Source organism: Oncorhynchus mykiss, chromosome 8 (genome assembly GCF_013265735.2).
Source record: "Oncorhynchus mykiss isolate Arlee chromosome 8, USDA_OmykA_1.1, whole genome shotgun sequence".
Taxonomy (NCBI): Eukaryota; Metazoa; Chordata; class Actinopteri; order Salmoniformes; family Salmonidae; genus Oncorhynchus; species Oncorhynchus mykiss.
In genome coordinates, this window is record NC_048572.1 from 54,180,421 (window position 1) to 54,208,250 (window position 27,830).

The 27,830-nt window shown below is 42.0% G+C and overlaps 1 protein-coding gene across 3 annotated transcripts in view; it reads left to right on the top strand.

Annotated features, from left to right (window-relative positions):
* The window catches only part of LOC110530128 (microtubule-associated serine/threonine-protein kinase 3), a 51,715-nt gene extending 24,313 nt beyond the window's left edge, over positions 1-27,402 (top strand). For 2 of the 3 annotated variants that reach the window (XM_036985683.1, XM_036985682.1), the window contains 20 exons: positions 24-233; positions 5,035-5,136; positions 5,447-5,579; positions 5,923-5,993; positions 6,255-6,340; positions 7,649-7,857; positions 8,305-8,443; positions 8,665-8,797; positions 8,971-9,136; positions 9,552-9,653; positions 9,939-10,061; positions 10,275-10,387; positions 10,698-10,879; positions 11,176-11,321; positions 11,541-11,732; positions 12,104-12,318; positions 17,349-17,471; positions 21,750-21,883; positions 23,489-23,676; positions 23,989-27,402. In XM_036985683.1, coding sequence (XP_036841578.1) covers positions 24-233; positions 5,035-5,136; positions 5,447-5,579; positions 5,923-5,993; positions 6,255-6,340; positions 7,649-7,857; positions 8,305-8,443; positions 8,665-8,797; positions 8,971-9,136; positions 9,552-9,653; positions 9,939-10,061; positions 10,275-10,387; positions 10,698-10,879; positions 11,176-11,321; positions 11,541-11,732; positions 12,104-12,318; positions 17,349-17,471; positions 21,750-21,883; positions 23,489-23,676; positions 23,989-24,791 — 3,570 coding nt within the window. In that variant the 3' untranslated portion in view covers positions 24,792-27,402. The remainder of the gene's footprint in view (positions 1-23; positions 234-5,034; positions 5,137-5,446; positions 5,580-5,922; positions 5,994-6,254; positions 6,341-7,648; positions 7,858-8,304; positions 8,444-8,664; positions 8,798-8,970; positions 9,137-9,551; positions 9,654-9,938; positions 10,062-10,274; positions 10,388-10,697; positions 10,880-11,175; positions 11,322-11,540; positions 11,733-12,103; positions 12,319-17,348; positions 17,472-21,749; positions 21,884-23,488; positions 23,677-23,988) is intronic. The other variant, XM_036985684.1, reaches the window with a different exon arrangement.
* The last annotated feature ends 428 nt before the right edge of the window (positions 27,403-27,830 follow it).

The following is a 27,830-nucleotide window of genomic DNA, read 5'->3' on the forward strand; positions in this document are numbered from 1 at the left end:
GTAACAGTTGCTGTGATCTCCAGGCCACAGCTCAGATGGAGGGGCGTCTGCTGGACGTCCTCGCCGACTGCTCCCCAGACAGCACCCTGCCTCTGGCTGACGGCGTGTTGGGCTTCATTCAGCACCAGCTAGTGGAGCTGGCCAGAGACTGCCTGGACAAGTCCCAGATGGGGCAGGTCACCTCTCGCTACTTCATGGAGCTGCAGGAGAAACTGGAGAAACTACTGCATGAGGTGAGGTTCTCTCCAGAACGACTTGGCAAATGTCTAATGCCATATGTCTGCATCAGGTAGGCTCTCTCATAGAAATAGATTAACATGAGTGTATTCGGGGATGGAGCTTTTTAGCACTGTCAAATTGCTGTGGTCTGAAGAGCTGCTCTCATTTCTATTGGCTTTCTCCTGAATGAGTCAGTTAACTCTGATGTAGTATGCGGGCTGTTCCATGAAACGGGTACCTTTTTTTTGGGATATGCACGTTTTAAGAAATTAACTTCAATGCCTGTTCTTTCAACATTCAGTTGCATGGAGGATATGTTTAGCCAATGGGACTCAGGCTCAGTTTACATACACTAAGTTGACTGTGCCTGTGGATGTATTTCAAGGCCTACCTTCAAACTCAGTGCCTCTTTGCTTGACATCATGGGAAAATCAAAAGAAATCAGCCAAGACATCAGAACAAAAATTGTAGACCTCCAAGTCTGGATCATCCTTGGGAGCAATTTCCAAATGCCTGAAGGTACCACGTTCATCTGTACAAACAATAGTATGCAAGTATAAACACCATGGGACCATGCAGCCGTCATACCTCTCAGGAAGGAGACGCGTTCTGTCTTCTACAGATGAACGTACTTTGGTGCGAAAAGTGCAAATCAATCCCAGAACAACAGCAAAGGACCTTGTGAAGATGCTGGAGGAAACGGGTACAAAAGTATATCCACAGTAAAACGAGTCCAATATCGACACAACCTGAAAGGCCGCTCAGCAAGGTTGAAGCCACTGCTCCAAAACGGCAATAAACAAGCCAGACTACGGTTTGCAACTGCACATGGGAACAAAGATTTTACTTTTTGGAGAAATATCCGCTGGTCTGATGAAACAAAAATGGAACTGTTTGGCCATGACCATCGTTATGTTTGGAGGAAAAGGGGGAGGCTTGCAAGCCAAACACCATCCCGACCGTAAATCACGCGGGTGGCAACATCATGTTGTGGGGGTGCTTTGTTGCAGGAGGGACTGGCGCACTTCACAAAATAGATGCCATCATGGAGGAAAATTGTGGATATATTGAAACATTTTGAAACATCAAGCCATCAGTCAGGAAGTTAAAGCTTTGTTGCAAATGGGTCTTCCAAAAGCATACTTCCAAAGTTGTGGCAAAATGGCTTGAGGACAGCAAAGTCAGGGTATTGGAGTGGCCATTACAAAGCCCTGACCTCAATCCTATAGAAAATGTGTGGGCATAACTGAAAAGGCATGTGCGAGCAAGGAGGCCTACAAACCTGACTCAGTTACACCAGCTCGGTCAGGAGGAATAGGCCAAAATTCACCCAACTTATTGTGGGAAGCTTGTGGAAAGCTACCCGAAACATTTGAACCAAGTTAAACTATTTAAAGGCAATGCTACCAAATACTAATTGAGTGTATGTGAACTTCTGACCCACTGGGAATGTGATGAAAGAAATAAAAGTTGAAATGAATCATCTACTATTATTCTGACATTTCACTTTCTTAAAATAAAGTGGTGATCCTAACTGACCTAGGACAGGGAGTTTTTACTAGGATTAAATGTCAGGAATTGTTAAACTGAGTTTAAATATATTTGGCCAAGGTGTACAGTGGGGCAAAAGTATTTAGTCAGCCACCAATTGTGCAAGTTCTCCCACTTAAAAAGATGAGGCCTGTAATTTTCATCATAGGTACACTTCAACTATGACAGACAAAATGAGAAAAAAAATCCAGAAAATCACATTGTAGGATTTTTAATGAATTTATTTGCAAATTATGGTGGAAAATACATATTTGGTCACCTACAAACAAGCAAGATTTCTGGCTCCCACAGACCTGTAACTTCTTTAAGAGGCTCCTCTGTCCTCCACTCGTTACCTGTATTAATGGCACCTGTTTGAACTTATCAGTATAAAAGACACCTGTCCACAACCTCCAACTGTCACACTCCAAACTCCCCTATGGCCAAGACCAAAGAGCTGTCAAAGGACACCAGAAACAAAATTGTAGACCTGCACCAGGCTGGGAAGACTGAATCTGCAATAGGTAAGCAGCTTGGTTTGAAGAAATCAACTGTGGGAGCAATTATTAGGAAATGGAAGACATACAAGACCACTGATAATCTCCCTCGATCTGGAGCTCCACGCAAGATCTCACCCCGTGGGGTCAAAATGATCACAAGAACAGTGAGCAAAAATCCCAGAACCACACGGGGGGACCTAGTGAATGACCTGCAGAGAGCTGGAACCAAAGTAACAAAGCCTACCATCAGTAACATACTACGCCGTTAGGGCCTCAAATCCTGCAGTGCCAGACGTGTCCCCCTGCTTAAGCCAGTACATGTCCAGGCCCGTCTGAAGTTTGCTAGAGAGCATTTGGATGATCCAGAAGAAGATTGGGAGAATGTCATATGGTCAGATGAAACCAAAATATAACTTTTTGGTAAAACTCGTTGTGTTTTGGAGGACAAAGAATGCTGAGTTGCATCCAAAGAACACCATACCTACTGTGAAGCATGGGGGTGGAAACATCATGCTTTGGGATGTTTTTCTGCAAAGGGACCAGGACGACTGATCCGTGTAAAGGAAAGAATGAATGGGGCCATGTATCGTGAGATTGAGTGAAAACCTCCTTCCATCAGCAAGGGCATTGAAGATGAAACGTGGCTGGGTCTTTCAGCATGACAATGATCCCAAAGACACCGCCCGGGCAACGAAGGAGTAGCTCCGTAAAAAGCATTTCAAGGTCCTGGAGTGGCCTAGCCAGTCTTCAGATCTCAACCCCATAAATCTTTGGAGGGAGTTGAAAGTCCGTGTTGCCCAGCAACAGCCACCAAAACAGCACTGCTCTAGAGGAGATCTGCATGGAGGAATGGGCCAAAATACCAGCAACCGTGGGACCTTTTAGATAGACAGGTGTGTGCCTTTCCAAATCATGTCCAATCAATTGAATTTATGACAGGTGGACTCCAATACGTATTTAACGAAGTTATTTCTTTTTTAAACGTTTTTAATACATTTGCAAACAACATTTCTGAACCTGTTCACAATGTCATTATGGGCTATTTTGTGTAGATGGGTTTTTTAAAAAATCACATTTTTGAATAAGACTCACGTAACAAAAAGTCAAGGGTTCTGAATACTTTCCAAATGTATGTACTTTATGCGCATTAAAAAGTTGCCTCGAATCCTGGTTATTGATTTACACTTTTTTAAAGCCTCCTGTGTATTGAGAACAATAGCTTGGAATTGGTCATTTGATACTGTAGGTTCTCGCTGTGCTTTGATTCTAGACCATTAGTTGGCGCCTGCCAAATGGATCTCTCCGGTCTTAGATGTAATTGCGTAAGTAGGGCTCATTGCCTAACTTTCCATAGGACCAATGCTTAATAATCATTGCTGTCCATACAATGGCTTGCTTTTATTTTCTGCTATGTTAGTTTTTTGGCAGAGTTTTCCCTTGTATGTCATTAATTTTTCAAATATAGGACGCATCAGAGTTCATTCAGTCCTCTTATGGTTTGTTTTTGTCCCAAGACCAAGGATGTACCCTCTCTTCAAAAAAAAAGGCGTCGCATCCTAGACGGAATTACAGTATTATGCAACCCTGTCATTGTTCGTACACGTTGTTGTACTTTCTCGTTAGACGGTGTTGCAGGCTCCTCAGTATCCCCTATCACAATCACCATTTGTCAAAGCATCAACTACAACTTTGTAACTTAGATTTTTCAGAAAGATGATTGCCGGTCTCATGCCTTACACATGATTCAGAGCTATTTCTGCCACATTTGAAATAACTTGAAACGGTGAATACTAAGCCAACTACCAACCGATTTTACTAATAAGGAGCAGTCTTGTTGACCCAAATCTTTAAAGGGTCAATCTGCGGTTCAAACAATAACGAAGATCAGGAATGGGACTGGAGAAATGTAACCACTTTAAAATTCATAAACGGAGCTATGGTTGCCATGACCTCACAATTGTTTTCAATATGTTTTGACGCTATACAGTGTTTTTGTTTACAATTACATCATTTAAAGAAAAGACAATTACAAACTTAGATTTTGGCTTCTGATGGGGTGCAACAGTTGAACTAAGCTCATGAGGCATTCACAAGTTAGTCTTCGAGAATCGATGGCTATATATCGTTAATTTATAAGTCAAGAAATAAATGAATGTAGCAATTGCAGCTTGACCCTTTTTTTTAAGCGAGAACAGTCTGGTTATTTGATTATGAAAGAATGAGTTATACTGTAAGTGTTCTATTTGATGATCGTTACTATACAGACTAAGCCACTGACATTTATAACAGATTATTTTGTAACGCTTCATGGAGTTCCATACCAATGTATCGCAGTGGTGTCATAATAACCTATTGTGTTTTGCTGGGTGCTTATGTACAAGTTTGTATTATACGCATGTGTCAATTTGTTATGTTTTTTTTTTTTTTGCATATCCCAACACCCTCATAGTGCTGCCAGGGTCAGACATTATCAACAGTGACCCTGGAGCATTTAGGGTTAAGTATCTTGCTCAAGGGGACAGATTTTCACCTTGTCTTCTCAGGGATTCGAACTAGTGACCATTGGCTCAACGCTCTAACCGCTAGGCTACTTTTTAATAATTGTTTCACTTTTTATTTGGTAAATATTTTCTTAACTCTTTCTTGATCTCCACTGTTGGTTAAGGGCTTGCAAGTTTCATGGTCAGGTCTACATGTGACAAATATAGTTTGAATTGATATTCCTGCTGCCTATGGCATATACCAGGCATATAAGGTTCTGTATTGTTCTTGTCATGGTCATCAGGCGTATGAGCGGTCAGACAGTGAGGAAGTGACCGTCATCATCAAGCTAGTGAAGAAGATTCTCATCATTATCTCCAGGCCAGCCAGGCTACTGGAGTGTCTGGTAAGATTCCAACAATCATAAACAGTTTATTTTTTTTCTCTCCCATTTCAGGAAGTGGCGCTCCTAAAGCAATTGCTAACCAACACAACTAATATGATGCGTAACATCCACGATGCGTTTTTGTCCAGCCTCTGATGTTAATAGATTTTTCGTAGGTTAAGTACATTGAGCGCTAGACTTAAGTACTCCGCCACTAAGTGTACTCACTAGCTTGTTACAGGGTTATAACGCTAAAAACCCTGGTGTACATCGACCTATGTAATGTGAATCGTAACAGCCAATATTCCTATGGTCTTTACACCACCAATAGGAGTTTAACCCAGAGGAGTTCTTGCACCGTCTGGAGGCAGCAGAGGACCATGCCAAGGTGGGCCAGGTCATCAAGACAGACATCCCCCGCTACATCATCAGCCAGCTGGGCCTCACCAGGGACCCTCTGGAAGGTACAGTACCGTGGGGCTTCCTCTTCCCCCCTCTCTTTTAATATGAAGCACTTTAGGGTTATTTTAAAACCTAGCCAAGTGGCTACCTGTTTTTGATTCTCCCATGTTGTCTCTGAATATAATGTGCAATAGATCAACTTGTGATCGCACAGAGTTGCGGAAGGGTGACATTTGTGAGGATGGCATGGGTCATATTCATCTGGGCATGCACGATAAAACGTTTTAAAACATTTGCTACAGTAAAGGAGTTTTTCGCATTGTCCAGGTAACCTTAACAGGTTTCAGTCTTGTTTCCTTTTGTTTGGTGCCTGACCATTCTCTCTCTCCCAATGTTGTACTGTAGACATGGTCCATCTGGAGCAGACCTGCCCTGGTCACGGAGCGGCCTGCAGAGACTCTGACGACACTGGGGAGGTAAGGCAACCAAACACTTTCACTGCAGGATAAGTTCCGCTAAGCTATGTATTAGCGTAGTGTACTGTGTAGGCCTATAGCATGAACGTGCACATTATAGAATTAGCTTGGCTTTAGATGAGATGCATAGAAGACAGTTAAAGTTCTTTAAAAGAAAAATGATATAACACATACTCTGGCAATTACACGGCATGTTTAATCGTTTGGACCTGGCAAATGTGTTCAGGAGAAATTGCTTTGTTCTTCAATTTTGTGTCTCAGAACCGGGCAGCCTGCGCTCCTTCTCGCAGGAAACCAGTTGAGAGCGACTTTGACACCCTCAAGCTCATCAGTAACGGGGCCTATGGGTGAGTACGAGCCCTTTGTTTGTAGCGGTCTGTCTTTTTTTGAGGAAATCTGAGTGTGCAGAACGCAGAAGTGAAACAGAAAGAGGATATCTTGAATGCGTGTGCTGCCATACAGTTGGCTAAAATGCCAGAATGACATTTCTTCAACAAATACCACGCCAATGTTTATGACCAACTGGCCAAATGCCTGTTCAAATATGTTGACAGTGGACCAAATGCGCCATATTAAGCTGGGTGTACACTACGATTTTGACCCTGATATAGCTATCCCAGACAAGTTTTTGAGATTGGAGACAAAATACCCATGTCGTTGCTTACTTGAGGCATGCGGCCGTCACAGACGCTCGTTTATTGTGAGCGGGTCAGAGACCCAATCTGAGGGCTACCAATCCCGTCTTTGAGCAGTCCCGGACTTCCCGATGTTTATTTTCAAACGCGTTTGATTTATCGGCACAAAGTCCGCAATGTTCTTGTAGGGTGAGATGTGCAACGACAAGTTTTGAGAACGGTGATCAGCAATAGCAATGAGAGCTCACCAGTGAAATGATGATGGTATTGTTTCGCATCTCCCAGAATGCGTAGACGCAGGAGCGACGACTATAACTAGTGTGCGTCTGCACTTGCCTTTTGCCAAAGTGTCAAATCGTTATAGCTCTGATGTTCACAAGCAAATGTTATTCAATAAGAAATATTAGCTAGAAACATTTACTCTGTATGGCGAGCGTGAATGTCTGACTGAAAACGTTTTGAGGCCGCTTCGAGCCACCGCTCGTTCTAGCTGCATTTAATGATGTGATTCGATTGTTTTTCGCGAGACCGCGCGGTATTGACAATCCTCACGCTCAAGTGAGGAATCTTGTGGCGTCTGACGCCGTCTGTGCCACATCGTTGAGTGTGCGCACTGCTACGTTGGCGAGACAAAAAAAAACAACAAACGACCGGAAAGACAGTTGTTTTAATGTGAGAGGCTCAGCGACGTTAGGATTTAGAAAGTCGTGTAGTGTACACCCTGCATTGCTTACCATTGTTTGTCCAATCCTCTCAGATCTCCAAAAGTGACCAGGGGCTGTTTCTGAAAAGGGCCTGTGTCTTTTTTAATAGTTTTACAGAAGACCGCTTCCTCTTTCATCTCCACTACACAATATGGCAAAAGCAATACGATTGATGCTTACTGGTCGTACTCTCACTTCAGTGCAGAAGTCATTTAAGACTGTTATAAGAAGCATGGAAGTAACTGACTTTTTTTCTTATTTTCTTTCTCTCTCCCTCTCTCGGTCTGCCCTTCGCTCTCCTTTTCCACGGCCGCAGTGCCGTGTTCCTGGTGAGGCACAGGGAGACCCGGCAGCGTTTTGCCATGAAGAAGATCAACCGTCAGAACCTGATGCTGAGGAACCAGATCCAGCAGGTATTTGTGGAGCGGGACATCCTGACCTTCGCCGAGAACCCCTTCGTCGTCTCCATGTTCTGCTCCTTCGAGACGCGCAGACACCTCTGTATGGTCATGGAGTATGTAGAAGGTAGGTTCTTAATGTAGATGTACACCCCTGCAGACTCACACAGACATAATGTATATGGAAGGGTAGGATCCACTGGAATGACATACAAGATGCACACGGTCACACACACACACTGATTTTTACACACTCAGATGCTACATATTGTTTTAGAGACGGTACTACTTTATGGTTCTGGAGCATGACCGCACGTCAGAACACCACCTTACCCTCCCTCGACCCACATATTCTAAACGTAATGAACTCCAAATTCACTCTTTTGGGTGTCGAAGAAGCCCAAGGCGGAGATGAGTTGAAATGATTGTCAGACCACAAACTGTTATAGCAGCTGTAACTCTGCTGCCTTGCAGTTCAAATTCAAGTCTCGGCAGCACACATCAAATCAGGTTCCCATGGTCGTTGCTTGCCAGCCTTTTACACAGTCTGTTGGCATGCCGTCTACCTCCTCAGGTGGGGACTGTGCCAACCTGTTGAAAAACATTGGCCCGCTGCCAGTGGACATGACCAGGATGTACTTTGCAGAGACTGTCTTGGCACTGGAGTACCTCCACAACTACGGCATCGTACACAGAGACCTGAAACCTGACAAGTGAGTCTGGAACCTGACTAGCCAGGTGTCCTGCTCATATTATACATTAATGGCAGTGTGTAATCTACTTTGTGTTCATGTGTATAACATACATTCTGGATTTTAACAAAATATATATTTTTACACCAAGGCTTCGTTCTGCGTTGTTCACTATCCAGCATCAACTTCTGTTTGTTCGTTTTGTAAACTATTGTTTTCTAATGCATTTTCTTCCTGTGTAGTTTGCTGATCACATCCATGGGCCACATCAAGCTGACTGACTTTGGTCTGTCCAAGATTGGCCTGATGAACATGACCACCAACCTGTATGAGGAACACATTGAAAAGGACACAAGGGAGTTTATAGACAAGCAGGTGAGCTCTCCATTTTTCTCTGTCCTCTTTCTCTAAATGTTTGTCTTAATTGGTTTCTAATGTCCTCTACAACTGTCTTGTCAGTCTCATACCTTCTCATTCGGTTTAGCTACCTGACTTATACTCTCTCTCTTGTCCATTCTTAAATCCTCCCTTCCGGTTCTCTGTCCCAGGTGTGTGGTACACCGGAGTACATTGCTCCAGAGGTGATCCTGAGGCAAGGCTATGGGAAGCCGGTGGACTGGTGGGCTATGGGCATCATCCTCTATGAGTTCCTGGTGGGCTGCGTACCTTTCTTCGGAGACACACCCGAACAGCTCTTCGGACAGGTGGTCAATGGTGAGAGTCATCTCCTGAATGGGGGAAACGTTAGCCTGGTTAAATTAGACTGAATGCTATGTTTACTGTTGTTTTTTAATCGTTCGCTCTGGTTTATCCAGGCTAGGTTAACATTGCTCTGACTGGTCAAGTTAATTCAATGAATAGGCTCTACAAGCACCTCCTGTCTTTTGCCATGGATTGCCTCTGTTGCGTGGTGCAAAAAGACTGATCCAAACACACCCTCTAATTGTTCTTACTCTGGGATAGGCAGATGTCTTTCAAACATCTAGTCACCAATGTCAAGATGAAGTTCCCATTATCAATATCACAGTTCCCACCTACCAGTCCGTTTTGAATCATTGTCAAATGTTTTCATGTTGTATTGTGTGTAATTCAGATGATATGGTATTCAGGAAATGTGTGTGTTTCACAGATGACATCATCTGGCCTGAGGGGGAGGACGCCCTGCCTGCTGATGCCCAGGACCTGATCACCAGGCTGCTGAGGCAAAGCCCTCTGGACCGCCTCGGGACTGGTGGGTGGCCTCTTTATTGCCTCCTTCATTTGTCATTTTGGAGTCACGTTTATTGTAAATAAGATTTAGGAATATGTTTCGAGAGCATTTCTACGTCACCGTGGATGCATACAAATCATTGTATTTTTCACTGAAATGTATTTCAATGTTATGATTGTTGTTTTTATTAGATGGTTTGCTGAGATTCATCAAAAAAGCACCACCTAACGTGATGTGGGTCTGACTATATTGGCCATATTGATTACTTGGTTTGATTTAAATCATTTATCCCTATGGTACTCCCAGGGGGGACACCAGAGGTCAAGATGCACATGTTCTTTGTGGGTCTGGACTGGAACGGACTGTTACGACAGAAAGCTGAGTTTATCCCTCAACTGGAGACTGAGGACGACACCAGCTACTTTGACAGTAGGTGGCGACCTTTACCACTCTCATTTGGGAGTATTTAAATGTTGTTGTGTAATACCGTGAAGGTAGAAGTTGCCTGTAAACACGGCTCTATGATCCTTACCCCCCCCCAGCCTAATCTTGGTCATAAGGGCGGTGTACATAAACCTTCTCTGCGCTTGATGAGTGTGTGGGCTACTGACTACTGTAATGTATGTCTGTGTTGCTCTCCAGCCCGATCTGAGCGGTACAGTCACCTGGGCTCAGATGATGATGACGAGACCTGTGATGAAGACACGTCCCTGGAGCTCAAGCAGTTCTCCTCTGTGGCACATCGCTTTAGCAAGGTGGTATATGACCCAATGTTTGTTCATATCGCTTAGATTTAGAGTATGCCGAAGAAATATTTTACTCAAGAATACTCCTTGCAACACTGCCCCTTGTAAAATCATCATGTTTTAGTTTGTCGGGACGAAATACAAAAGATATTTGTAAACTGGAAAGTAACTCTTCACTTCGTGCAAAAGTCTCACTGTAATGACTTCCCCTTCAAACAGCTCTACTGAAATAACGTGTGATTTTTGTTAATAAGCATTATTATTATTTTTAATTAGGTCATGCTTGTTTTTTGAGCTCTGACCTCTTTGTGCCCCCCAGGTGTACAGCAGCACGGAGCACCTGTCCACCTCCACGCCATCCAATCATAGCCTGTCGTCGTCAGAGCGCAGCCACAGTGAGGAGAAGGTGGGGAGGTGGGAGGGGAGGAGTTTCCTATCCCCAGAAGAGGGACACAAACAGGGGGCCAGCGGGGACCGGAGGACTGAGGGACACCGAGGAAGGTGAGCGATGAAGGCCCTTGGTATAATAACACAGCACTCAGACTACACTATGTTTTGTGTGAAGTTGTGAGCGTAGTCTAGCTTTAGTTGGAACAGCGGCAAAATTCACTAAACAGCGTTATTTGCCTTTTTCTATGGTTAGAAGGGAGATATCGTATTCAACTCCAAATAACTATTGAAAACATGCACATTTTAAAGTTAAATATGAATTGGTGGGCAGCAGGTTTTATTCTTCCATCAATTTTAGCATAACCAGATCGCAACTGCCCCCTCTCTAAGTGTATCCTTCCATTCAGTCCCCCTCCCCTCATGTGCTCTAGCCTGCGTCCCAGGGCCTCCTCCGGTTCGTCCCAGTCAGAGAGGAGTGCCAGTCCGCTGGTTATGAACAGCACCCAGAGCCTGGACACCATGCCACGCTTCGCCATCTCAACTGAGGAAGAGGGTGAGTTGAGACTACACACAAATGTGTTTAGGGCTACACACGCATACTTAGAGACATAGACACACTGTCATAAAGTAAACATACACACAGGTATTTTGTGTGTGTGTGTGTGTATACACAGGATATTTTTACTGTGCTTACATTTCTAAAAGACAAGATTGCACACTCCAGCCAGCACATTGACTTAACCCCCACCACCCCCCCCTCTTTCTCTCTCAGATGGCGTAGTGTCCAACTTGCGGTGTATCCGTCTTCGTAGTAACAGCACGGGTACGCGGCCCTCCTACAGGCGCGGGGGGTCCCGCCGCTTTGGGCACCAGCTGGACACCCCCGAGAAGCCTAGGGCACCAGCGGGCTGCATGGTCCCCAAGTCTGCCTCCGTCTCTGGCCTGTCCCTCATCATCACCCCAGGTTGGTAAACCAACTGGAGCTAGCTATCGTGTACTAGCCCACTCTGACATCATTAAGAGAGTGTCTGGTCTCAAATGGTACCTTATTCCTGGTGCATGTGTCGCTTCATAGAATTCTATTTCTGTGAATTGCTTTTGTCCAGAGCTATGACTAAAAGTAGCATTTTTATATGGGCCATTCATTTGCGATATAGTCACTGTCTCTAGGTTAGCAAAATGCTAGCAACAACAACACACCTAGTATTGTACTGTATATATGCCCTGCAAGCCTGTGTGATTTGATATGCTTGTTACAGCTTCATAAACAGACTATACTTTGATAAATTCCCCAAGAAATTCCTCAGTCCTAGCATACCTCTCCATACCCCCCAGACACTGCGGACGGTGCCCCCGCCAGCCCCAAGTCATCCCTGTCCTCCAACCCCTCGTCCCGGGACTCGTCCCCCAGCCGAGGGGACCTGTCCCTCAGTAGCCTGCGCCCCCCCGTGGTCATCCACAGCTCTGGGAAGAGGTTCGGCTTCGCCCTGCGAGCCATTCGTGTCTACATGGGTGACTCCGACGTCTACACTGTGCACCACATGGTCTGGGTAAGTGTCCCTACCACAGAATGAAATAGAACACTAGAATGGTCTTTGGCACCCCGGCAACTTAACTACAGGACGGCCATCTTGGTCAGGGAAATCGGGCTATTCAATCTTAGTCTTACAGTTTCTACTTAAGCCAACATGTTATTTTGTCTTGTTGTACATTTAGTTACGTATTTCAAGGCTGCGTTGAAACAATGACTTTTCAATGATCCAAGACCACTCAGTTAATCCCTACCATTGTGACAATGAGTCGTCAGTATTGGGGCGGCAGGGTAGCCTAGTGGTTAGTGTTGGACTTGTAACCGAAAGGTTGCAAGTTCAAATCCCTGAGCTGACAAGGTACAAATCTGTCTTTCTGTCCCTGAACAGGCAGTTAACCCACTGTTCCTAGGCCATCATTGAAAATAAATAAGAATTTGTTCTTAACTGACTTGCGTAGTTAAATAAAGATAAAATAAAATAATGCTGCATCAAATGTACCTGATCCAAGGGGCATTGGCAAACACAATGCACAGTGGCTTGCGAAAGTATTCACCCCTTGGCATTTTTCATATGATCTTGCCTTACAACCTGGAAATAAAATTGAATATTTGGGGGTTTGTATCATTTGATATACACAACATGCCTACCACTTTGAAGATGCAAAATATTTTTTCTTGTAAGACAAGAAATTAGACAAAAAAACAGAACTTGAGCATGCATTACTATTCACCTCCCTAATGTCAATACTTTGTAGAGCCACCGTTTGCAGCAACTACAGCTGCAAGTCTCTTGGGGTATGTCCTCTATAAGCTTGGCACATCTAGCCACTGGGATTTTTTGCCCATTCTTCAAGGCAAAACTGCTCCAGCTCCTTCAAGTTGAATGGGTTCCGCTGGCGTACGGTAATCTTTAAGTCATACCACAGATTCTCAATTGGATTGAGGTCTTTGCTTTCACGAGGCCATTCCAAGACATTTAAATGTTTCCCCTTAAACCACTCGAGTGTTGCTTTCGCAGTATGCTTAGGGTCATTGTCCTGCTGGAAGGTGAACCTCCGTCCCAGTGTAAAATCTCTTGAAGACTGAAACAGGGTTCCCTCAAGGATTTCCCTGTTTTTAGCACCATCCATCATTCCTAAAATTCTTCCCAGTCCCTACCGATGAAAAACATCCCCACAGCATGATGCTGCACCCACCATGCTTCACTATGGGGATTGTGTTCTTGGGGTGATGAGAGGTGTTGGGTTTGCGCCAGACATAGCGTTTTTCTTGATGGTCAAAAAGCTATTTTTTTTTGTCATTTTACCAGAGTACCTTCCATATGTTTGGGGAGTCTCCCACATGCCTTTTGGCGAATACCAAACGTGTTTGTTTTATTTCTTTAAGCAATGGCTTTTTTTCTGGCCACTATCGTAAAGCCCAGCTCTGGAATGTATGGCTTAAAGTGGTCCTTTATTTAACTAATTATCTGACTTCTGAAGGTAATTTGGCGCACCATATCTTATTTAGGGGCGTCATAGCAAAGGGGGTGAATACTTAACGCACCACTGTTCCTTTGAAAAAAAAGCCTCACCAGTCTGGACTATTTTGTGTATGTCAATTACATGAAATCCAAATAATAATCCATTTAAATTACAGGTTGTAATGCAACAAAATAGGAAAAACGCCAAGAGGGATGAATACTTTTGCCAGGCACTGTAATTAACTTAATTGATGTGCCCCTAATTGCACCGTATACCTTTTGTTTATCCTACAGATATTGTATGTAGTAATCATGAGCCAATGAACAGGAGTTACACCACTGTTGGCACTGAGGCGGTTTGCCCTATTGGGAAGACCACTTTGTGCCGCTCACCCTGCACTATCAGCTCTAATATAAATAACATGAGCAAGTCTACTTCTGATAAGCTTCCCAGTAAAGCGTTAAAAACAATCAAGCAACCCAGAAAAGTGATTTAAAAACAGCTCGTATTAACATATGCAGCCTGAGAAACAAGATCCATGAAGTCAATAACTTGCAACGGATGACATTCATGTTCTGACTATCTCTGAAACGCACTTAGATAATACCTTTTGATACAGTGGTAGCAATACATGGTTATAACATCTACCGAAAAGACATGGATGGTGTTGCGGTCTATATAAAGAACCACGCTCCAGTAAAGCTTAGACGATCTAATGTTAAATACTGTTGAAGCAAAATGGCTACAGCCTCACCTAAAGCCTATTCTTGTGGGAAGCTGCTATCGACCAAGTGCAAACAGTCAGTATCAGGATAATATGTGTGAAATGCTTGATAATGTATGTGATAAGAGAAGTATATTTTCTGGGTGATTTAAATATTGACTGGCTCATCAAGCTGCCCACTCAAAAAAGTGCCTGCAACCTGGTTCAAGTTGTCAGTCGACCTACCAGGGTAGTTACAAACGGCACAGGAATGAAATCAATATGTATTGTTCACATCTTTACTAATGCTGCATAAATTTGCTTTAAAGCAGTATCCAAATCCATAGGCTGTAGTGATCACAATATAATAGCCATATCGAGGAAAACCAAAGTTCCAAAGGCTGGGTATAGTATAGTGTTAGTGTGTCATACATTAAGTTTTGTAGTGATTAATATGTTGATGTAAAGAAATATTTGCTGGTCTGGTCTGTAATGAGGAGCAACCAGTCACTGCATTTCACACATTTATGAAACTGCTTATTCCAGTTACTAATAAGCATGCACCCATTTAATAAAATTCCTGTAAAAACTCTTAAATCCCTGTGGATTGATGAGGAATTGAAACATTGTATGGTTGAAAGGACGAGGCCAAAGGTATAGCAAGTAAGTCTGGCAGCTCAACTGATTGGCAAACGTACTGCAAAATAAGAAATCATGTGACTAAATAAAAAGAATTATACTATGAAACAAAGATTAATGATAGTAAAAAGCTTTGGGGCACTTTTAAATGACATTTTGGGGGAAAAAAGCCAACTCTGCTACATCATTCATTGACTCGGATGGCTCATTCATCAAAGCCCACTGATATTGCCAACTACTTACTTTTTCATTTTTTTAACCTTTATTTAACTAAGCAAGTCAGTTAAGAATTTGTTTTTATTTTCAATGACGGCCTAGCAACAGTGGGCTAACTGAGGCAGAACGACAGATTTCAACCTTGTCAGCTCGGGGATTCCATCTTGAAACTTTCCGGTTACTAGTCCAATGCTTTAACCACTAGGCTACCTGCCTCATTGGCAAGATAAGCAGACTCAGGGATGACAGCAACAAACGCTGACGCTGCACAGCCAAGTATATCGGACCAAATTATGAAAGACGACTTGTACTTTTGAATTCCGTAAAATCATTGTGGAAGAGGTGTTAATATAATTTTTTTTTCAATGACAAGCCACCGGGGTCTGACAATCTGGATGGAAAATTACTGAGGATATTGCCGCTCCTATTTGCCACATCCTTTGATTTAAGCCTACTAGAAAGTGTGTGCCCTTAGGCCTGGAAGGAAGCTAAAGTCATTCCGCTAGCAAAGAATAGTAAGGCCCCATTTACTGGCTTAAATCGTCGACCAATCAGCTTGTTACAAACCCTTAGTAAACTTCTGGAAAAAAATTGTTGGACCGGATTCAATGCTATTACACGGTAAACAAATTGACAACAGACTTTCAGCAAACTTATAGGGAAGGACACTCAACAAGCACAGCACTTACACGAATGACTGATGGTTGGCTGAGCGAAATTGATGACAAAATGATTGCGGGGGCTGTCTTGTTAGACTTCAGTGTAGCTTTTGACATTATCGATCATAGTTTGCTGCTTGAAAAACATGTTATGGCTTTACCCCCCCAGCTATAATGTGGATAAAGAGTTACTTGTCTAACAGAACAGAGGGTGTTCTTTAATGGAAGCCTATCAAACATAATCCAGGTAGTATCAGGAATTCCCCAGGGTAGCTGTTTAGGCCCCTTGATTTTTGTTCAATCTTTACTAACGACATGCCACTGACGTTCAGTAAAGCCAGAGTGTCTATGTATGCAGATGACTCAACACTATACACGTCAGCTACTACAGCGACTGAAACACAAAGAGCTGCATTTAGTGTCAGAATGGGTGGCAAGGAATAAGTTGGCCCTGAAATATTTCTAAAAGCATAGTATTTGGGGCAAATCATTCACTAAACCTCAACTAAATATTGTAATAAATAATGTGGAAATTGAGATGACTAAACTGCTTGGAGTAACCCTGTATTGTAAACTGTCATGGTCAAAACATATTGATACAACAGTAGCTAAGAATGAGAAGTATGTCCATAATAAAGCACTGCTCTGCCTTGACAACACTATCAACAAGGCAGGTTCTACAGGCCCTAGTTTTGTGGCACCTTGACTACTGTTCGTGTGGTCAGGTGCCACAAAAAAGGACTTAGAAAAATTGCAGTTGGCTCAGAACAGGGCAGCACGGCTTGCCCTTGGATGTACATAGAGAGCTAATATTAATAATATGCATGTCAATCTCTCCTGGCTCAAAGTGGAGGAGAGTGACTTTTTGAGAGGTATTGACATGTTGAATGCACCGATCTGTCTGAACAACTGGCACACAGCTCGGAAACCCATGCATAGCCCACAAGACATGCCACGAGGTCTCTTCACAGTCCCCAAGTCCAGAACAGTCTATGGGAGGTGCACAGCACTACATGTAGTCATGGCTCTATGTAACTCTATTCACATCAAGTAACTGAAGCAAGCAGTAAAATAAAAAAGCATATTATGGAACAGAGAGGACTGTGAAGCAACACAAACATAGGCACAGATGCATGCACACACACACGCACTAGACACATGGATTTAGTACTGTAGATATGTGGTAGTAGGGGCCTGAGGGCACACAGTGTGTTGTAAAATCTGTGAATGTAATGTTAAAATTGTATAAACTGCATACATTTTTCTGGACCCCAGGAAGAGGCAGCAGCTAATGGGATCCATAATAAATGCAAATGCCAAAGCAGTCAGGGTTACGTTCTTATTGGCTCATATTCATGTGTTCCTGTAGTGTGTGGAGGAGGACACCCCGGCTCATGAGGCAGGGCTGAGAGCCGGTGACCTCATCACCCACGTGAATGGCGAGTCGGTCCAGGGGCTCGTGCACACTGAGGTGGTGGCGCTGCTGCTCAAGGTGAGACCCACTGAAAGAGGACAGTCTTAATACTCCTCATTCCCTTCCATTGGTCTTTGCTTCTCTCTCTCCATCTCTGCTAATTATGCTACCTGTAATATTCTTGAGCCTAATGATATAGGCCTAGGTGTAAAACAGCTGAGGTGATAGACCAACGACCCTGGAATTAAAAGCAAAGTGTGGGTGAAGAGGGTTGGTTTCACAGGTTTACTCCCTCTGGATTATCAGTACAGCGTGTATTCTTGGCTATCGTTCCATGTCTGTCATTCGATTGTTAGTTAAACTTGAAAGGAATACCAATGGGTAGTGTGATGCCTAAGACCAATCTTTATTTGTAGTCATCTTCCTGTTGAGTAAAACAGGATATAATGACAAAATGAAATATGTCTTGCGTCTAATGGACATAGATAAATAGCAAAACCAGTTCTTTATCTGTTTTTATTTTATTTTTATTGAACAACTGAATCCAATGAACTGAGCAGGTTGGGCTGACATGCTTATAGCCTTGCTAAATTATGAGTATGCATTTATAAGACTGCTGTTATTTCTATAAATATTATCTATTATTGTTACTATAATTTTTTTTCGGTCTGTTTTCCATGTTATTTGGTTAGTTCTCTTAAGCACACTCAGAGATATTTATGTTACCATGGGACGGCCCATATTTCCCTCTGGCCTACGCCAATTGGTGGCCAAGGGTTTGCCTTAGGATGTAAAGGTGTGTCATGAGTCAGGAAGATGGTATGATGGTCTTAGTGACAACAGACCTAGATAAGGGGGGGGGGTGGAATATTGGGACAATTGGAGGCTATGAGGACACTTAATTATCATGGTAAGTTTACGAACATTGGTTGTGGTAAGTATAATTGAAACTTGGTTGTCATTATGGTAAGTATAGCCGGTTATAATTGTAATGGTTTAGCAGATCATAAAAAAAAGATAAATTTTTAGAATATAATATCTATTGTTTACAGGAAACTCATTCTACAAATATAGATGAGGTTGGGTGTAAAAAGGACTGGGAGGGAGAAATATACTTTTGTCATGGTCAAAGGGGGCCAAATAATGATGTTCCACGAAGAAAGAAATATATATAATAATCTCTTGAGCTCATAAGCAACGAAATAATCTATTATTATGGTGGGAGATTATAATACGGTTTTAGAAATTAGACATTAGAGATTAGACATTAGAAATAGTGGGTATATGGAGGCTGAAAAAACCCTGACCTAGTGAGAAAAACATGGAGGCTTCATCAAGCTAGCCGTCTTGATTACTTCCTAGTCTCATTCTTGCTGGCATCAAAAGTAAAACATAAAATAAAAAGTGTTAATAGGAGACCGAATGCGATCGGACCACCATATAACTCTTACAGAATTTCCACGCGAACGGGGATATTTAAAACTGAATCAGCCTATTGGATGGCAATTTGTTCTTAACGAAGACAAAATAATTCATAATGGACTTTTTTTTGCACATCATAGGTACAGCAGATCCCCTTATTGTATGGGACACTTTTAAATGTACTTTTAGAGGCCATTCAATACAATACTCATCATTAAAACAATAAGGTTAGGTGAAAAGAGATTAGTTTAATTAAGGAAAGTGACAGTGCAGGTAGATGGTAATGGAAACTACTATACAGGCACAAAATAGGTTAGAGGAAAAACCAAAAGAAATGGAGGTACTTATTCAAGAACAATCACGTGTAGTGTCTCACAAAAATACAGCGAATTGGACCGAAAATGTTGAAATGTACAACCTTTTTTCATACAAATGCTCTCTTAGAATTTACAGAAATAGTTAAATTATGGAGTCATAAATTATTCACCAAATGTTTTCTTTTCAGTCTCCATTTCCACGGCATGATGTTAACTGTAAGGAATTTCCCCCCCCAAATAATATAAAATGATCAAATTTCCAAAAAGACCTGTGAAGCCCAACTTACAGAAGAGGAACTTTCTGAGGCAATATCTTTTCAGTCTGGAAAAACACCACGGCTTCATGGTAAATCAGACCTTTTTTTTTATGTACTCAAAGATCCATTATTAGCATGTTTTAATTACTCCTATAAAAATTGCCGACTTTCAGGTACTCAAGTTCTGATTTCAATACTACTAAAACAGGAGCCAGGTGGTAATTATAAATATCCTGTCCATTTAAAAATAGAGGCCTCTTACACCAATGTTGTGATATGAAAATCCTGGCGAAATGCATAGCACATGGAATTTAAAAAGGTTTAACTAGATATTGTTCATCCTGATCAGTTTTTTTTTTTACATGGACGATATATTGGAGATAATATACAATTACTTGAAACAATTGAACATTATGAAACATCCAAGATACCAGGCCTGGTCTTTGTGGCAGATTTTGAAAAAATGCATTTGATTAAAGTACAAAAGTATCTGTATGCCGATGACAATTTTTTTTTTCTCCTTAAGTCCGCAATGTGGATCCCTGCACAGTTTCATTTGAAGAGCTTGATCACTTTTCTAGCCTCTATGGACTGAAATGTAATTATGACAAGTGTACAATGTTATGTATTGGATCGTTAGTGTTTACACTACCTTGTAGTTTACTGATAAAATGGGTGGATGGTGAAGTAGACATACTTGGTATTCACATCTCAATAAATATAATTGAACTTACCACAATTTCAATAGAAAGTTAGCAAAAATAGATAAGATTCTGCAACCATAGAGGTAAATACTTGTCTTTATGGAAAAATGACATTGATTAACACTTTGGTCCTATCACAGTTCACTTACTTACTCCAGACTACTACTTTTTTTTTTATCATATGAGCAAAAAATATTAAATGATTTGGAATACAAAGCCAGACAAAATTAAGTGTGCCTATTTGTGAGTTTGGGGGCTAAAATGAAATATTAAAGCTTTAGACCTCACTAAAAGCTTCACTCATATTAAGAAAAGCTCATCCTTTGTTCAAAAATGGCTTTTTTGCCTTTATACAGATTACAACTTCTCCTTTCGGACTAATTGATAATAACATTTTCATACAAAGCTGGTTACAATTTCAGTTTTATCCTCCAGAAAATATATAACAAATGTAATGGTTAAACGCAAATATACTAGTAATAAAATAAAACATTCTTTATGGATTATTTTTTTTAGAATTGTATTATTGACATTATGAATAGAAACGGAGGAGTTATGTCACATTTGCAGCTATCGAAAATATATGAGAATAGCTGCTCAATCCAGATTTACAACCAACTGATTGCAGCATTTCCACAAAAATGGAGGAGACAAGTGGAAAAGGGAGAAGGTTGGGAAGTTGTTTGCCTGCCATATATTAAAGATACAAATTGGCTGAAAGGAATTGGCATAAATAGAAAAATATACCAGTTTCATTTGAGGACAAAAATGTTGACCGCTGCGCTATACAGGTTGCAAAATAATGGGGAGAGATTATCGACGTACCGATTCCATGGCACATGGTTTATGAACTGGTTAAAAAAACTACACTTAATTCAACAATTGAGATTATATACAATTCTTGCCACTAACTGTGTATGTTATTTATATATATATATATATATATATATATCAACAAAAAAAAATGTGCATACAACAATCTTAGCGCTGAAGAGTTTGCTACGAAGAGACAGAATCAATATATTCTGGTATTTCCCCGATGTAGCTTGTTTCTGGTCACAGATTCAGGAATGGTTAAAAAAATCCCAACATGCACTTAAAATTTACCTTACAAATAGCAGTGTTGGGTGATTTTGGAACGCCATAGTCAATAAAAAAATGGAATAATACTCGTAGGAAAAGTGTTTATCTTGAGCTCACAATCTGTGGATATTATACGATTTTAGAAAGGTAAAAAAAAATATGTAAAACATTGAAAAATATATGGCACATGGAAACCAGATGAGGGTGGTCTTTGGTGATAGGTGGGCTGGGAGTGGCTGAGGGTTAAAGAGCTTATATTTGGCAATGTGTTATATTTGGCAATGTGACTCCTTTTATATAAAAGTACCATGTCTTTATGTAGCAGAAAAGCTTTTAAACATATTTGTCTTCCGAAGAAGACATGGCGGATTGGGTTAATAAAAAACACACTAATTTCCTTCTGTTGGTTGTTCCTTCGCTCCCTCTCTCGCTCTGGCCTTTTTTTGTTGTTGCCTTTTATCACTTGCCACCTTCCAAAATATGATCACGAAACTGACAAGTGGCCAAATTATACCATAGTTTCACTTGTCCTGTATTTGAAGACCAGTAAACCAATAGCCCTTCTATTCACAGAGTGGCAGCAAGGTGATGCTGCAGACCACAGCCCTGGAGAACACCTCCATCAAGGTGGGCCCAGCCAGGAAGACCAGCAACAAGAGCAAGATGGCCCGACGCAGCAAGAAGAAGAGGAAGGATGACCAGGACAGGTAAAGAGCAGAACATTTTACAAGGCTCTCCATTATATGAGGAGCAGTAACTCCAGTCACAACGAGCAATGTGTAGCACCTACAGTGAGGCGACCCATACAATGACCAATTAGATTAAAGTGCAGACTGTCAGCTTTCATTTGAGTGTATTTTCATCCATATTGGTAGTGGTGAACTGTTTTAGAAATGACAGCACTTTTTGTACATGGTCCTCCTCGATTTTAGGGAACCGAAGTGATGCTCACTTATGTGTATTTAAAGTATACTGAACAAAATGTTCCATATCTACAGAGAATATTTCTCGAAAATTTGGTTTGAGCATTTCTCCTTTGCCAAGATAATCTATCCACCTGAGTGTGGCATATCAAGAAGCTGATAAACAGCATGATCATTACACAGGTGTACCTTGTGCTCGAGAGAAAATGCCACTAAAATGTAGAGTTTGGTCACACAATGCCACAGATGTCTCAAGTTGAGGTAGTGAAATTTACATACTAACTGGAGGAATGTCCACCAGAGCTGTTGCCAGAGCATTGAATGTTAATTTATCTACCATAACCCACCTCCAACATCGTTTTAAAGGATTTCGCAGTATGTCCAACCGGCCTCACAACTGCCGACCACGTGTAACCACACAAACCCAGGGATTCCACATCCGGCTACTTCACATGCGATATTGTCTTAGACCAGCCATCCTGATTTTATCAATGGCATTTTAATAAACTGAGTTACCGTGACGAGATCCTGAGGCCCATTGTCGTGTCATTCATCCGCCGCCATCACTTAATGTTTCAGCATGATAATACACAGCACCATGTTGCAAGGATCTGTATAGAATTCCTGGAAGCTGAAAATGTCCCGGTTCTGCCATGGCCTTCATACTCACCAAACGTGTCACCCGTCGAGCATGTTTGGGATGCTCTGGCTCGACAGCATGTTGTAGTTCCTGCCAATATCCAGCAGCTTCGCACAGCCATTGAAGAGTGGGACAACATTCCACAGGCCACAATCAACAGCCTGACTAACTCTATGCAAAGGACATGTATCGCACTGCATGAGGCAAGATGGGATCACACAAGATACTGACTGGTTTTCTGATCCACGCCACTACTTTATTTTCTTAATTTTTTTATAAAGGTATCTGTGACCAAACGATGCATTTCTGTATTCCCTGTCATGTGAAATCCGTCTTAGGGCCTAATGCATTTATTTAAATTGGCTAATTTACTTCTATGAACTGTAACTCAGTAAAGTCTTAAGAATTGTGGCGTGTTCCTTACATTTTTTGTTCAGTGTAGTATTTGGACCCATATTCCTAGCACACAATCACTGCATCAAGCATGTGACTACAAAGTTGTTGGATGCATTTGCAGTTTATTTTGGTTGTATTCCAGATGTGCCCAATGGAAAGGAATTGTAAATAATGCATTGGGCCATTTGAGCAACTTCTATGATATATAAGAACAAGGAAAAATATAGAATTCTGTGCCGCCTAATGCTAATATTGCTGTCTTTTATAGCCACAGAATTTGGTGTATTATCACGTCACATGAAAAGGATTGCTGAAAATATCCATTTAAATTGAATCCCATTTCTCTCCTGTAGTAGACGACGTAGCGTCTTGAGGAAGATGGCCAAGCACACCCCTCCTCCAATGCAGAGCAGTCGTAGTTTCTCCTCCGGCTTCCAGCATTCTGTATCCTCCAGTGACAGCTTGTCTGGCTCCCCCACCCAGAGCCTCTCGCCTGGACCCAGCACACCCTGCCCCTCCCCCGCCCCCGACCAGTCTGGAGGTGAGTAGCTAGCCTCTATTGGATGGAAACTGTGGTTCGATAGTCGGCCATTTTGTGATGTACATATTTTAATGTAATAAGGTGGGTGTGTGACCATGTTTCAACCGTTATGATATACCAAGTCAATTGGTATCGGAATAGAAGATACCTGGGTTATGTAAAAGCTCTTGGTTTTCATGGTACATGTCATACAGAAATGCAGGCAAAAGTTGATTCTCATTATTATCAAACCATTTAACAGCACGACAGCGAGAATTCTTTGTCACTGAAGAAATCAAAGGCTTATCTACAGCATGTTCTATCTCTTCTCAGACTCCAACTCCCCCCAGAGCTCCTCTCCCTGCTCCAGCTCTCCCAACTCCCCCGTCCCCCAGGCCCGTCCCAGCTCCCTCCAGGTCCTAGGCCGCTACACCAAGGCAGGCCGCTGCAAGTCCACCAGCAGCATCCCTCCCTCCCCGCTGGCCTGTATCCCCCCTCCGCAGCCCCTTTCCTCCCAGTGCTCTCCGTCCTCCCTCCCTGGCCTGTCCAAGGGCCTCCACGGCAAGACCCTGTCCCCTCCCACCGTTACCCGCCACTCTGTCCGCCCGCGCAGCGCCGAGCCGCCCCGCTCTCCCCTCCTCAAGAGGGTGCAGTCGGCTGAGAAGCTCTCCGGGGCGTACCACGGTGACAAGAAGGGCTACGCCACCCGCCGACACACCATGGAGGTACCTCTGTCGGAGGGGGAGGGGCTAGAGGACCTGGATACGGCCAGAGGGTTTGTCTGTGTGGGGGAACAACATGGCCGCCAGGGCCTGTATCTGGGCGGTCAGAGAATCCACAGGGAGTCGACAAGCAGCGACCACCGCAGTGACCACTGCTCCAAGGAGTTGGTGATGAGGAAACTGGCCCTGTCCGAGAGGAGGGACTCCTTTAAGAAGCAGAAGGCGGTGCAGGAGGTGAGCTTTGACGACCCAAATGAGAAGGAGCCAAGAGCCACCCTCCCCGTCAGGCAGCCGCGGTTTAAGGCATCGTGGATTAACTTGGCTCAGTCCGACTGGAGCCTGGAGGCTGCGGGGAGAGGAGCACAGGGTACAGCAGCACAGAAATCCAAACCAAAAGAGAGGGAGGGGTTTTAGCCTAGCGTTGCTCCAAAAAGGTGAAAGGTAGAGTCTTTCTCAAGACAGCAAGACTCTAGACTAAGGTTACATACTCTTATCGACTACTGTACAGTATTTGAAGGGCTTGCATGTTTATCCGCAAGTATATACTCAAGTTGTGCCAATCGAGGCAACCGGAGGGAGAGAAGAACAAAAATAATGTTGTTACATAGTCGAGTTAACGTTACAGTATGCATCCTACCACACTAAACAAACTTTTGAGTGCCAAAATTGGTTTACATCCTATTTTTGGTTTCCCCCTCCTTCACCCTTTGGTTTTAGGTTCACTGTAGCACCTGTAACATGTTTGTACTTTGTAAATATGTTTTAAATTTGTTTTTCTTTTTTTTAACTGAAATAACCTATTCATGACTTTTTAATGTTCATTTGTTTTTATTTCAGGGCTGAATATGACGTCATGTATTATTGGCCCTATTTGTGTAAATCGCACAAATGAGGTGCAGCCATTCTGTTGTGTGAATTGATAGGGACTTGAGGAAACTAAATTAAGAACAAATGTTTTAGATGTGGTTTCTAGATGGAGACAGAGGATGAAGCAATTTCTTTGTCCATTATCTCTTAAATTTTAAGTTGGGTAACATTTTAGTATTCCAAAAGTGTTTAATTTCTTGGAAAATGGCTGCTGATTTTTGTCTGATCAAATATGGCCTTTCAAACACATGTTGAATGTTTATGTACTTACTGTGTCCAAGCCCTTTTTAATTCAGTGCTGTCTTTTAACACACTAGAACAATGTGTTTGGTAATGATTTGTAGTCACTATCTGGACTGGATCCAAGAGAATCAGGGAAAGTGTGTCACGTTTTAAAAGACCTGGGCACAAGTATGAAAGGTATCTACATTCGGTATGCTTTGAAATGGTGCCCCCATGCCAAAGCGGGGATTTCTCATAGGAACCCTTCTAAAAAAGAAAGAGAAGAGGTAGTGTACATAGGAGGCTTTAGGAATGGGGCCCTGCTGCCATGCCCTGTCAATCATCCAGTGAAATCATCAAATGGATTCCACCAATTCTCTCATTGGTTTAAATCACAAAATGATTGACAAAATAAATTAAGTTCTGCCTTTACTACCTTTTTGATACTAGATTGTTGGCGATCCTGCAATGCCGTACTTACCTGCTTGTTGAAGCAAGCTACCCTACAATCTAATTTAGCAGGAGAGCGTTTGTAAAGGTTAGGCATTTCCTCTTAACGCAGTTCTCGTTATTTTTCAGAACCCTGGTTTAAGAATCGTACAGTGTATGTAGGAACTGGCTCTCTTTGCGGTTTTTAACCATGTTATATGAATGTTTACATTTTTTGGGGTCAAGTGTACTGTATTTGAAGTTTTTCCATCTGCTGTTAAATTACTACAACCAATGACGGTAAACGGCAGGATTCCAACAGAAGCCCTGAGGGACAAATTGAAATGTTTTTTGTGTGTGTATATTTTGACATGGAAGCAGTCTTGTTGTATTGCTGATTCGCCTATGCTATTCACACACACACCGTAACTAATCTAAACGGCAGTTGGAAATGATTAAAAAGTGACTTGGGGGGGGGGGGTGAACAGCAGACTTGATAGAATGACAGTGGTTTGGTGAGAGATTTGAAGATGGTTTTGCTCTGAACTTTGTATACTCTCATTGGCACATTGTTTTCTTCTGCAACTATGGAATTAACAAATGCTTCCACTCTCGCTTATTTCAAATAAGCTGTAATATCAGGATGAACTGTCATACTCTGTCAGATGTTAGGAACACGTGTTTCACGGTGGGAATATTGACAAGGGTTAAAATAATAATTTAGCACCAACTAATACTTGAACGAGAGAGGATAGCGCAAGGTCAAATCTAAAACTGATCTACTTGTTTTATTACCCAACATTGTTTACTTAATTAGTACTTGAAACATGTGTTTCTTGAGGATATAATCAAATAAGTAATTCAATTTACAATGTATTTCCCAGATCTTGATTATTGTCAATGTGGTCCGTTTGTTGGAAATACTGCATCTTGCTACGGTGTAATCATACTAGACATTTTTACTGAATAACTACATGTTCAATTTGTCAGATATTTCCATGGTCTAGCTTGCTAGAGAATTTGTCTGATTCTTACAGTATGGCTAAGCTGACCACGATTGTGAACATAACCATTCTGCATTTCTACACTGTTCAATGTTACACAAAAAAAACACTGGCACCCAAATTTGTTCGTGTACATTGTTTACGTCACTGAATTGTATTCATTTTTTTTCCATTTTCTTTTCCAATTCGACTTCAATAACACTTAAGAATAAAGGGGGTAAAGTATGAGGTGCACACGGTATACAACCAGCTGATGATACTCTCACATTTTTCCTGATACTGTATATGGAAAAGGGGACATCTAATGTTGATTTCGTCACACGGGTGGTCAATTGTAATTCATATAGATAATTCACATTGTTTTGTTCTGTCTTTTACCTTGGTGGCCCTCGAACAACTTCATTTCATATTTCTCAAACTGGTTTCTGGTGAAAGTTGGTGTGAAATCCATTGCTTTATACGCTCTAACAGCATTTTGAAATAAATTAATGGCAGAAGACTAATATGAAGTGGACCATTTATTTTGGGACTTATGAACTACAATTTTGATAAACACATTCACAACACTAACTACTCAAGGCTCATTGTGATCCAATGCATATTTTTTCCATTCAAAACAATTATATACAGTGGGGGGAACAAGTATTTGATACACTGCCGATTTTTCAGGTTTTCCTACACAAAGCATGTAGGTCTGTAATTTTTATCATAGGTACCGGTACACTTCAACTGTGAGAGACGGAATCTAAAACAAAAATCCAGAAAATCACATTATGATTTTTAAGTAATTAATTTGCATTTTATTGCATGACATAAGTATTTGATCAACCGACCTGTTAGTTTTTCTTTAAGAAGTCCTCCTGTTCTCCACTCATTACCTGTATAAAAGACACCTGTCCACACACTCAGACTCCAACCTCTCCACAATGGC